Source organism: Triticum aestivum, chromosome 4B, assembly GCF_018294505.1.
Source record: "Triticum aestivum cultivar Chinese Spring chromosome 4B, IWGSC CS RefSeq v2.1, whole genome shotgun sequence".
NCBI lineage: Eukaryota > Viridiplantae > Streptophyta > Magnoliopsida > Poales > Poaceae > Triticum > Triticum aestivum.
Window position 1 is genome coordinate 514,167,917 of NC_057804.1, and position 11,720 is coordinate 514,179,636.

General features: G+C 50.1%; 2 protein-coding genes across 2 annotated transcripts; both read right to left on the reverse strand.

Annotated features, from left to right (window-relative positions):
* Positions 1-338: 338 nt before the first annotated feature.
* Positions 339-947, reverse strand: LOC123095072 (trypsin/alpha-amylase inhibitor CMX1/CMX3-like). The gene has a single exon (XM_044516901.1). The coding sequence runs from the start codon at positions 898-900 to the stop codon at positions 466-468; it is 435 nt and encodes a 144-aa protein (XP_044372836.1). The 5' UTR covers positions 901-947; the 3' UTR covers positions 339-465.
* A 3,340-nt stretch (positions 948-4,287) lies between these two features.
* LOC123092998 (UDP-glucose flavonoid 3-O-glucosyltransferase 7) lies at positions 4,288-6,229 on the reverse strand. Its single transcript, XM_044514873.1, has one exon. It carries the CDS (start codon positions 6,102-6,104, stop codon positions 4,641-4,643), a length of 1,464 nt encoding a protein of 487 aa, XP_044370808.1. The 5' UTR covers positions 6,105-6,229; the 3' UTR covers positions 4,288-4,640.
* Positions 6,230-11,720: the final 5,491 nt, after the last annotated feature.

Here is an 11,720-nt window from a genome sequence, read left to right on the forward strand (position 1 = left end):
TACAAAGAAAGCGAGGCGAAAATCTTTTTCGGTAAAGTAAGAAGTTCAACATATGGACAAGAGGTGAGAGTATCAGTGTACACATAACCAAACAACCAAATGTTGCATCTAGGCAGCACAAACATTAACCAAACGCGGTGCTTGTGTTTCTTCTCTCATGTAACTCGTGACTTTGTGGGCAACCAAACGACTCGTGCACAACATGGACTAGAGATTGTATTATATCACCCCATACACACACCGAGGCACACTCCAGGGAAACACAAAAAATAGCACGGCAATCAAACACACCATATATAAGCTTTTCTGCACTAGTATAACTGCCGCACATCTTAACAGAAGATAAACATCATCCTCTCGGATGCTCTTTGTTGCCATATTTTCCGCACATGCGCATAGATACACATATGCGATTAGTCCATCGATCGAGCAACAAGCTTATTCACGCTCGAGCTATTTATAAAGTTACACGACCACTTCAGGATATTGGGTCGGGCAATAATGGTACCGCCCGAAGACAGTCTCTAAGTTGCACTCCTCCCGCCCGACGATGCCCGCGATGAACTCCCTCGTCAACTTTTTGCATCCGGACATGTCCTTGAGGAGGCTGCCCTTAACCACACCCTCCTTAGTCACTCTCCCATCCATGAGGATGTGCAGCACCTCGCACCGGCACAACTCCGGGACCTTGGACAGTTCGTCGCAGCACTGCCTCTTCAGCCTCTCGGCGGAGAGGTAGTAGCCGCATGTTTGTCTGACCGCGTACTCGCGGCAGGCGTTAAGCGACTCGTATGGGATCTCCCGCCCTGGGACGCATCGGTCCCTGAAGCTGGCCGACGCCGCGGCAAGTACGGCGAGCAGGATGGCGGTCGAGAGGATGAGCTGGTGCTTGAACGCCATTCTCAACTCCTCCTTTTCAAATGGATGGGGTGTTGTTGGATCTTGGCTAGATGTATTGCATGTATATATACTAGGAGAAAGGAAGATCGATGATCTTTGCTTAGTGGGTACTCATGTGTCTTTTGCCCTTTTTGCTTTTACGTTGGAATCCCGCGTAATGGAAACTTGGATGTCATGTACGATAAAAGGCTAACTAATTAATCTTTTCGACAACAGAATTTGTTCATGTACGATAAAAGACTCATGTGATCTAACACTAGCACTTCAAGTAAACCTTTATTTCGTTTACGTGTGGATCGAGATCATGCTTGTTAAACCAACCAAATGTTGTTTTTATTTGCAGTCAGCAATCATGTGAGAAGATGGGGAAAAACCTAGTAGAATTTGGAGCTTATGGCAACATAATTTGGAGGAAAATGCGGGTTGGGGGTTGAGTGGAAGAATGGCCAGATTTGCTGCCACTGGGTTCCTAACTTTCTCAGCGTGCAAGGCATGAGTTATCTTATCACATGTGGTCAATAGTTGTATCTATGGTCTATATGGCATTATTTTCTTCTACATTTACTTCTTATGTGATCCAACACTAACACTTCGTGTGAACTTTCATTTGGTTCGTGTGTGGAGATCAGTGAGAAAAAAAATTATACACCTGGATTAGCTAACATAACGGGAACCCAATATATGGATGTAATCAATGTTTATAAGTCAATATTGTAGAAGTCATCTTCATGGGATGGATCCTAAAAGCCGTCCACATATTAGAGAACATCAGAAATAACTAGAGGCTAACACGCACTTCACTGTGACGTTCTTTTGTGGTGGCATTCACATTTTTCACTTCCCCAGGAGTAATGTTTTTTGGTGTTGTGTTATGGGGTTAGTTGTGCTGAGCTAGGCTTTAGTTAGGTTGGATGAGTTCTTATTTTCCTTTGCATTTGTTGCGTCATTCGCTTGCATTCAATGCAGTATGTAAACATGAGGGGCAATCTTAGAAAAAATAGAAAGGCATGAGGAGAAGGGTGTTGTTCGGTGTGCAACTCTCATGGTCTTACACATTCCAATCTTGGTTGCAAGGTGTCGTGGGAGTCTTTGATGACGTTTGTATTTACTCTCGTCAAGTGTTGTTGTTTGGGCGTGATGGTGTTCTATAAGCATCGCAAGCTGCACTGGACTATAGCAATGCCATGATCCTTGAGTGTGGGCCTGACAGCCTCCCCAACCAGTCCATCAACTTATGTGTGGGGCCAAAGCATCACTCCGCAACGATCGTGCATCACTGCATTTCCAAGGAGCTTAGTGTACATAATTATACTGAACACACAAAGTGTCAAAAGTGCTATTGTGAGCTCGAGCTCAGATGATCTCGAATAAACAGTAAAATCCAAAAAAAATCAAAAAATTAAATGTTTTGGCAAGAAACATTGATATTTTTTCTATACACATGCAAAATTTTGAGACATAATAACATTTGTGGAGGGGTGGGCAGAAAAACAAAATATGATGCTCCAAAATGGTTCCAAAACACTCTTCTTCGAGCATCGCTTTTATTTTTGCACACAACTCCACAAATGTGATCTCGTCATGAAACTTTGCATGCATGCTGTAGAAAAAACATCAATGTTTCTTTAAAAAAATCAGATTTTCTTTTTGAGATTTTTTTAAATCAGGTTTTACTGTTCATTCAAGATCATGTGAGCTCGGGCTCACACATATACCCCTATATAGTGTGTAATTAAATTTGAAAGATGGTCGTTGGATGAAGTCAATCCGACGATGCAGAGATGATAAATCCGAGCACTACTGGCCGTTGGATATCATCTACATTCCACTAGATTTTGCCACATGTACAATCTAGAAGACTCCATGGTTGAACTTAAGCATGATGCACAAACCTCAAAACACAAGCACTTCTCCTTTGTTCTAGAATCTTCCATATCGTAATTGCCCAAAAAAAATCTACATAAATTGCCATTATTTGTTTTTACTTTATGCTTTACATACATAATGCACAAACGTTATGTCTGTCGTTTCAGCACACCACTGCATCATCTTCACTAACCATTCTTAAGGCTTCAGATGACCAAGTAGGTGGCAAAGTTTTGAGAGAGAAAAATCTTGTATGCAATGGACTGTTACACCTAATAACTTCTAAAATGCTAACATTACAACATAATTGGCTCGACCAAAGTAGAATTTCCACTTCAGAACATGGTAATAGAAATATCTGGACGTGGAAATCATGTCAAGCCCATTGAAAACAACAGTGTTGTACAAGAAGTATAATGAAAATTACACACAGGTATTTTGTAATTTAAACCTAACATGCTGAAATATACTATGACCCTTTACAAGACAATGAATAAGATCTACATAGAAACTTAAATCTGGAAAGTTTGCGGACAAACCGGAATCTGTACATACGTCGCCAATACAAAACCTGTAACGATTAGGAACATAATTAATTCATTTGCCTGATTATTTTAACGCAATAGCAATTTTAGAAGAAGAAAATTAATGGGAACATAAAACATGGTGCATTTGGATGCAACATACGCATGAACAAACCATTATTTTCTCGAGATCATAAAGATCAAAAATAGGGAAGCTTTTGCTTCAATCTCCATTGATCACTATTACGTTTTACCAGCGTCTTGTACATGAATTAAGAAAACACGAAATAGAGAATAGAGATAAAAATGGACAGGTGTTTTTGCTGCAACTGCACAAGTACATGACAGTCCTAGAATCACCACCGTACCAGCACGTCATCTATTGTGATCATATGGTTATTGCAGCTTATATGGACAATGTGCACCTTAATATAGATACTCCCTCCGTTCCTTTATATAAGGTGTAATTGTTTCAGCAAATATATGATACACCATAAAGACAGTGTGGAGTTTCAGCAAATATAAATACAAATCTTTTCACATTGATCAAGTAAAGGTGTTAACACTTAACAGTAAATATGATCTTCTCTGGAAGGAAAATCCAAGTCGGTAGCCATTCAAGTTTTTAGTATATGCCAAATGTTACCTGCAATTTTTTAGCTGGAAAACTTAAGCTATTTGACCTGTACAAAAAAATTAAACGCCAAATGTTGCATTTTATTTTATTTTTTCACCGACGAAGCACTGCTATCCCGTTTTGCCAAGCACACTTGTTAGTCTAACGTGAACATAAAAAATGATCTTTTAAAAAAAAATACTATTTATTTTGAATTTACTGTTCATCCATAAGCATATACTTCCCGGAGCCAAAATGGCCCTCCACATTCTGCATTCCCCACCTATCCATACACCACCCCTAAAAAAAATATCCATAGACCAAGCTTCTAATCCAAAAAACCCAAAGTGTCTGATTATCTCACATTGTAGAGACACCGAATGAATTTGACCATCTGATAAATAAAACTGATAATCATGTAGGGGCCCCGCTTAGGCCTTGTTCGGTTGCGTGTGAATCCGAGTGGATTGAAGGGGTTTGAGGGGGATTTAAACCTCTTCTAAGTCAAAATACGAACCAATTCTTGCCAATCCCCTCCAATCCTCTTGAGGAGAGGATTAAGCGAACAAAGCCTTATAGGAAGCTCATAAAACCAAACCGCAAACGATTTCTGGTACTTCAAATTTTTGTGCCTTTTGTTTTGTATAAGTATATACTGCGGACACGACGCGAACTGAGGAGGAATGAGTTGGTAATGGAACAGGGCGGTGCAGCTGCTCGCCCGGGTCCCGCCGTCAACCCCCGTGCCGGCGCCGGCGCCGCACATCATCCAGCAGCGCCCCAACGGCCACGTACGAAGAACCTCCCACCGCCACGGCCCGCCGCGCGCTCTCCCCGACCTCCCCTGCCTTCCGTCGCAGTCCCTCGTCGGCCATCGCCGCGCGGACCCTTTCCGCCACCTTCTCCCTGCCCACCACCACCCCGCCCAGCTCCTCGCCTCCCCACACGTACCCCCTCTCCGCGCCGGCGCCGACGCCCGTGCCGGCGATGCCCACCACCAGCGCCTCGTTGTAGAACTGCTCCGCGAAAACCGGCCATGTCACCACCGGGACACCAGCCGCCGCCGCCTCGGTCACCGCGCCCCACCCGCAGTGCGTCACGAACGCGCCAACAGCCGCGTGCCTCAGCACCGCCACCTGCGGTGCCCACCCCCTGACCACCAGCCCGCGGCCACCCGCCGCGGCGTCCACGTCGCGGAGCGGCGGAGCGTTCTTGTCCCCGACGACCCACACGAAGTTCGCGCCGGAGTCCGCGAGGCCCATGCCGAGCTCCGTCACCTGCTCGCGCGGGAAGCGGGTGAGGCTGCCGAAGCAGACGTACACCACCGACCGCGCGGGCTTCGTGTCGAGCCAGCTCAGGACGCGTGCGGCCTCCGCGGCGGCACCCGGCTCCCCGCCGCGGCCGCGCTCCAGGACGTCGTCGCCGTCCCTGTTAACGAGGCAGACCGGCCCAACGGCGAACACCGGCTTCCCGGTGTCCTTCTCGTAATGCTCCATGTACCTCGCCTCGAGGTCGGCGAACGAGTTGACGACCCAGCCGGCCGTGGCGCGCTCGATGTCGAACATGCGGTTCAAGAACTCCCGCGAGTCCGCGCCGGGGAGCGTCGCCTCGGCGAGCCTCGACCTGGTGAGCCGCACCGCGTCCGGGAGGCCCGGCACGAGGAACGGCTCCGTTGGCGACGCGACCGTCTCCTGCGGGGTGTGGAGGAGTAGGGACCGCTGCACCGAGAGCGCGAAGCAGCCCGTGCCGGTGAACGCGTACCGCGGGATGCCGAGCTCGGCGGCGGCGGTGGCGGCCCACGGGAGGACGCCGTCGAAGACGACAGCGTCGGCGGGGTGGTAACGCAGGAGGTCGGCGAAGAGAGGCGCGAGGAGGTCAACCGCGACGGCGAACGGGCCCGCGTCCTCGCGGGTGGGGAGGTCGTCGGCGCTCTCGTGCCCGCCCGTGAGCCCCGCGGCCTCGGCGGGCAAGGGCAACGCGTGGACGCGGATGCGGAGACCCGCGGCGGCCGCGCGGGCCACGGGGCCGCCGAGCCTGGCGGCGTTGGCGTGCGTGAGGACGAGGGTGGCGTCGGCGCCGCGCGATGCGAAGAGGCGGGCCAGGTCGGACATCGGCAGCGCGTGGCCCGGCGTCGGGAACGGGATGAAGTACATGCGCGGCGGCGCGTCGCCCGCCGGTGATGCCGCCGACTGCCGCATCCCGCAAGCTCGATCGGCGCCGGGGAGTGGTGATGACGGAGAACGGTGGACGCGCGATCGAGCACTTGAACAGGACGCAAGGTGGATGCTGCCGTCACACGGACAAGCTAGTGCTTTGGAGCGAGTGTATACATAGGCGCCATGAATGAAACACAAAGATGATGCCGACAGGAGAGCGCGGGAAATTCGATTCCACGCGAGCTGCGCTGCGCTGAGATTACTGGTCCGGTACAAAGGTTGCACGTTTGCTGTGTTGCAGCAACGTCGTTCGGTTGAAACTGTTGGGAAACCGGGTGACCCGGGAGGGTGGCGGCGGCCGCGTGCAAAACGCACCGGCTAGCCCCTCTCCTTCCCCTCTTTACGTTAAGTGGGTACTTATTCCTTAACCCCCTAGTCCCTATATAAAGCAACGAGAAGCCCATCATTGTAATACCTGATCATTGATTAATAAAGCTGGTCTCCTCCATATCTTTCAGTGTCTTTTACTTTCGCGTTCGACTACTTCGTCTACGACGCTGCTCGCTCTTGCTCCGCAACCTCGGACCGGACTCGCCGGCGGAGTTGCGGAACACGTTATCAGCACGCTTCGCTCCATCAACTCTCCATCAAGCCTTCGTCAAGCCTGCATCACGCAGGCTTTCGTCGATCCCGCGGAGGTATAAGATCCGATCCCCCTTTTTGCAAAAATGGATTCCTCTCGTTACTGCGATTCCGTTTTTGCGATTAGATTATTTTTCGGATTTGATCTACCTATGGTGCGGATTTTCCTCCCAAGAACCGAGCGGACGAACACGTCGCCGACCAATGTTGATGTTCTTGGACTAAGAGGAACTTGTTGACTGCACTATAGAGAGTCGGTACAGATCGCGATCCAGATGATCGCGGTACCGCCGCAAAAGCACCAGATGTGCCATGTGCCGTCGTTTTTCTGGATGAACGCGACGAAGATACGCATCCCGAGGCCGGCGTCCAGATGACGCCGTGCTGTCCACTATCCCGCTGGTCGCTTCCGAAGCACCGCGTCCTGCTGACGCCGTCGTCGCCGCCGAGCCCTGCTGGCCGCGAGCCCCGCCGGCCGCGCCGTGGCCGTGGCCGCACGCCCCGCCGCGCCCTGGTCGCGCCGTGGCCACGCCTCGCGTCCTCGCGGGCCGCGCGCCTCGTTGGCGGCGCCGTGCCGTGGCCGCGCGCCTCGCTGGTCGCGCCGCTGGCTGCGCCGCCCCGCGCCCTGGCCGTCGCCGCGCGAGCCCGCTGGCTGCGCCGCCCCGCGCCCTAGCCAGCCCCGGCCGCCGCCGCACGAGCCCGTTGGTCGCCGCCGCACCCCGATGCGGGCGCTAGGGGAAACCCTAGCGTCGCTACGCGCCAGGCCGCTTGGCGGCTGGGCCGGCCCGCTGGCTCCTGGGCCGGATGGGCCGTGGCCGTGGGGGTTCCTCCATATAAAAAAGAGAGGAAGGGGCCGGCAACTGCGCACTAAACGGGCCAACGGCCCATTGTTTTTGGCCTGTAGCCGAACCGGACCGAGCTGGACTGCACGCGTGCGCGGGGTTCTTTGCATTTTAGCCCCTGTAGTTTTCTATTTTTACGCGCATTATATTCCTGCTGTAATATTTCGCGTAGAAGCCCCTGGAACTGTCTGTTTTCGCTGAAAACACGTATTTGGACTTAAAAATGCCTCGGAAATTCAATTTTTGGCCTAGTTTTCACATACAAGATGCCCTTAACATGCTATCTTTTGTAACATGAAATTATTGTATGATTTTACTGCTGTAGATTAATTGTTTAGCACTCTTAATCATTTAGTAAGTCATATAATAGCATGTTCTAAATATTGAAACGTCTTTTTATTGAATAAGTTTATCAACATCGCTTTGTGCAAAAGATTACCTGCTGTAATCTCATGATTTTTGCATAAATCGCAGATGGCCGGAATTGTCCACAAGGAGTTTGCTGAGTTGGCCCAGACAGGGCTGAACTACCTGTCATGGTCCTCGGACTGCGAGATCTTTCTCCAGGGCAGAACCCTCCTGAGGGCGATCGGTAAGGGGGCCCAGCTGGCCGCCACTGATCCCAAGTTCAAAACTGAGAATGCGCAGGCTCTGCACTTTCTCCGTCATCACCTGTCACCTACTCTGAAAGATGAGTATATGGCTGAACGCAGTGCTTCTGGCCTCTGGACCGCTCTTAAGCAGCGGTTTGAGCGGCTGAAGTACACTGTGAAGCCACGTGCAGAGGCAGAGTGGATCCGTCTGAGGTTTGCGGACTTCAAGATGGTTGGGGAGTACAATTCGGCTCTACACCAGATTTGTACGACTCTTCGGTTGTGTGGTACTGAGATTACCGACTCCCAAAAGATTGAGAAAACCCTATCCACTTTCCACCCCGACGCGGTCTAGTCCTCACGGAACTACCGCCAGGGGAACTACACGAGGTATTCAGAGTTGATTGACGTCCTCTAGGTGGCGGAGGCGCAGGATGAGGTTCTCAAAAAGAACTTTGTCGCGCAATCACTTGGGGGGAGTTCTCGCCAGGAGGTGAACGCTCTCAAAGTCCGCAAGCCTCAACAGAAAAAGAGGGGCCACAAGGGCAAGAAGAAGGGCCCTCCCCCTCCTGCCCCGGCTAAGCAGAACAAGCTGGGCAAGGGAGGGCAGAGGCCTCAGGACTGCTTTCGTTGTGGCTCGGTGGAGCATTTCTCCCGCCAGTGCCGCGCACCACTGGAGGTCGTTGAAGCATACAAGGCTCAGAAGGCGCGTGAGACGCACCTCGCCTTGGTTCAGGAGGGAGCACCACCGGCACCCATGGCGGCACCCGTGATGATCGCTACGCCCCCTGCTGCGCCCATAGAGGCGACCCCCGTGGTGCCCATCGCGGCAGCTTTGGCGGTCTCTACCGACGCCCACGTCTCCATGGAGGTTGACCACATGGTCGCCTCGGCGGCGGCGCCGCCACTAGACATTGATGCTGCCTCCAAGATGATTTCTAAGGAGGATCAACTCACTAGTATGGAGATTGCGGCTGAAGTGAATGGCTTCTTCACCGAGTCCACTTAGCATACCTCTTTGTTTCTCACGATTCCGTGATTTGATACAATAAAATTGAATAAATTCGATTTGGTTGTAAGCTCTATGAGAGCATAAACTTATTCTTTACTTTGGCGATTGGATGACATTTATTCATTTATTCCATTATTTATACATGATAGCATGTTATGTTCTGAGATGTGTGCATTTATTTTTAATGTATTTTCTTCCTCATTACATTAATTAGATGTCATATTTTAGAACGCGTGTGGCGCCCGAATGGAGGAAACGTGCCTTGCCGATAGCGCCACCACTCATACCATTTTACGAGAAACTAAGTACTTTGAGTCCATTAAAAAAATCTCCGGGAAGTATTATGACAATCGCCGGCTGCGGTTCTCACATAGTTGGCTCCGGACGAGCCACTATTATACTCCCCATGGGAACAACTTTGATCATTAATGATGCGTTGTTGTACTCGGAGTCGACTCGTACTCTTTTGAGCTTTAGAGACATCCGCGCTAATGGTTTCCATGCTGAGACCGATGATGAAAACGGCAAGGAGTGCCTACTCATCACAAAGCGGGATGTCGGTGGTAAACATGTTATCGAAAGGCTTCCTTCATTTGACACAGGGTTATACTACACTAAGATAGTAGCACCGCCCGTGTACACTACCCTCAAGACCGTCTTTAGAAGCTCTGAACTCTTCTACCTCTGGCATGATAGGTTAGGCCACCCCGGACTTAGGATGATAAGAAATATAATTAACAACTCGCATGGCCATAATGTTAACGTGAAGAACTTCCCGAATCCCGATGATTTCGTGTGCTCCGCATGCGCTAAGTGGAAGTTAGTCATTAGGCCATCGCCCCTCAAGGTGAGGGATGAAATCCCCACGTTCTTGGAACGTATCCAAGGGGACATATGCGGTCCAATTCAGCTCCTCACGGGGCCGTTTCGGTACTTCATGGTGCTCATTGATGCTTCCTCTAAATGGTCCAATGTTTGCCTGCTGTCAACACGGAACCATGCCTTTGCAAAGTTGATCTCTCAGATCATACAAATGCGGAATAATTTCCCAGATTATCGTATAAAGTCTATTCGAATGGACAACACCGGAGAAGTTACTTCAAAGGCGTTCGATGATTATTGCATGGCAATGGGAATCAAAGTTGAGCACTCGGTACCACATGTTCATACACAAAATGGACTTGCCGAGGCATTGATTAAAAGAATCAAGTTCATTGCCCGACCGCTCCTTCAGGGTTGTAATTTACCAACTACATGTTGGGGCCACGCGGTGTTACACACAGCTAATCTCATCAACTTTCGACCGTCGGCCTACAACATCCACTCTCCTGTTCAACTTGCGCAAGGGTCGGCACCGAAAATTTCCCACCTTCGTAGGTTCGGTTGTCAGGTATATGTACCAATACCACCCCCTCAGCGACTGGCGATGGGCCCGCTCCGTAAGTCGGGGATATACGTTGGTTATGAGACTGTGTCCATAATCAGGTGTCTGGACCCCATGACAGGTGACTGTCACACGGCTCGTTTTGCTGATTGCATTTTTAACGAGGATCTTTTCCAGACTTTAGGGGGAGAGAATCAACCCCTTGATGCTAAAAGTCGAGAAATCACGTGGCAAGCCACGGGGATCCACGCTCATGACCCGCGCACTGCTGAGACTAAGAGAGAAGTCCAAAAGATAATAGATTTGCAGTCTTTAGCAAATCAACTGCCCAACCACTTTAGTGACTTAAAGACTGTGACAAAATCGCATGTGCACGCGCGCAATGCACCGGAAAGGGTTGAAATACCGAAGAAAAATGATGGTATACCCACTCCCGTCCAAAGGCCTAAAAGGACGAGAAATCCGGCTTCTCAAATCCGAAGTACTCGGGGACGCCTGACGAAAAAGGATAAGAGAGATTTATCACAGCATGTCGCCAAAGTACCCCAAATTGAAACGGGGAGCCAGTCGAGACCTGGCACAAGCACGGAAAATTCAGTGCACGAAATTCCGGACTTAAACTTTCCCATAGGAGAAATACCCAGCGGAGATGCGAGCGCACACATCGGCGCGGGAAATCTAAAGGACCTTGCTCCCATAATGGGAATTTGGTAGAGCAAGTGTTTGTGCCGGATGCGCTCCATGACGAAATGGCCATAAATTATATTTATACGGGGGAGTCCCTGAACCGAGCAATGGTGATTGTCGACATCAACTTTGCTACAAAAATTGCCTCAATCATAGATCTTGACCCTGAGCCTAACACGCTCGCTGATTGCAAGAAAAGGTTGGATTGGAAAGATTGGCAGCAGGCAATTACTGCCGAATTATTATCTCTCAACAAAAGGAAGGTGTTCGGACCAGTTTGTCGAACTCCTCCCCACATTCGCCCTGTTGGCCATAGGTGGGTTTTTGTTCGAAAGAGAGATGAAAATAATAAGGTAGTATGGTACAAAGCAAGGCTCGTCGCTCAAGGGTTCACTCAACGACCAGGTGTCGATTTTGAGGAGACTTATTCCCCGGTCATGGATGGAGTTACCTTTAGATACGTGTTCTCGATGGCAGTAAACATGGGCTTGAAAATGA

Excerpts from the sequence above, each read along its gene's own strand:
- LOC123095072 (XM_044516901.1), bottom strand. The coding sequence starts at position 900 with ATGGCGTTCAAGCACCAGCTCATCCTCTCGACCGCCATCCTGCTCGCC.
- LOC123092998 (XM_044514873.1), bottom strand. The coding sequence starts at position 6,104 with ATGCGGCAGTCGGCGGCATCACCGGCGGGCGACGCGCCGCCGCGCATG.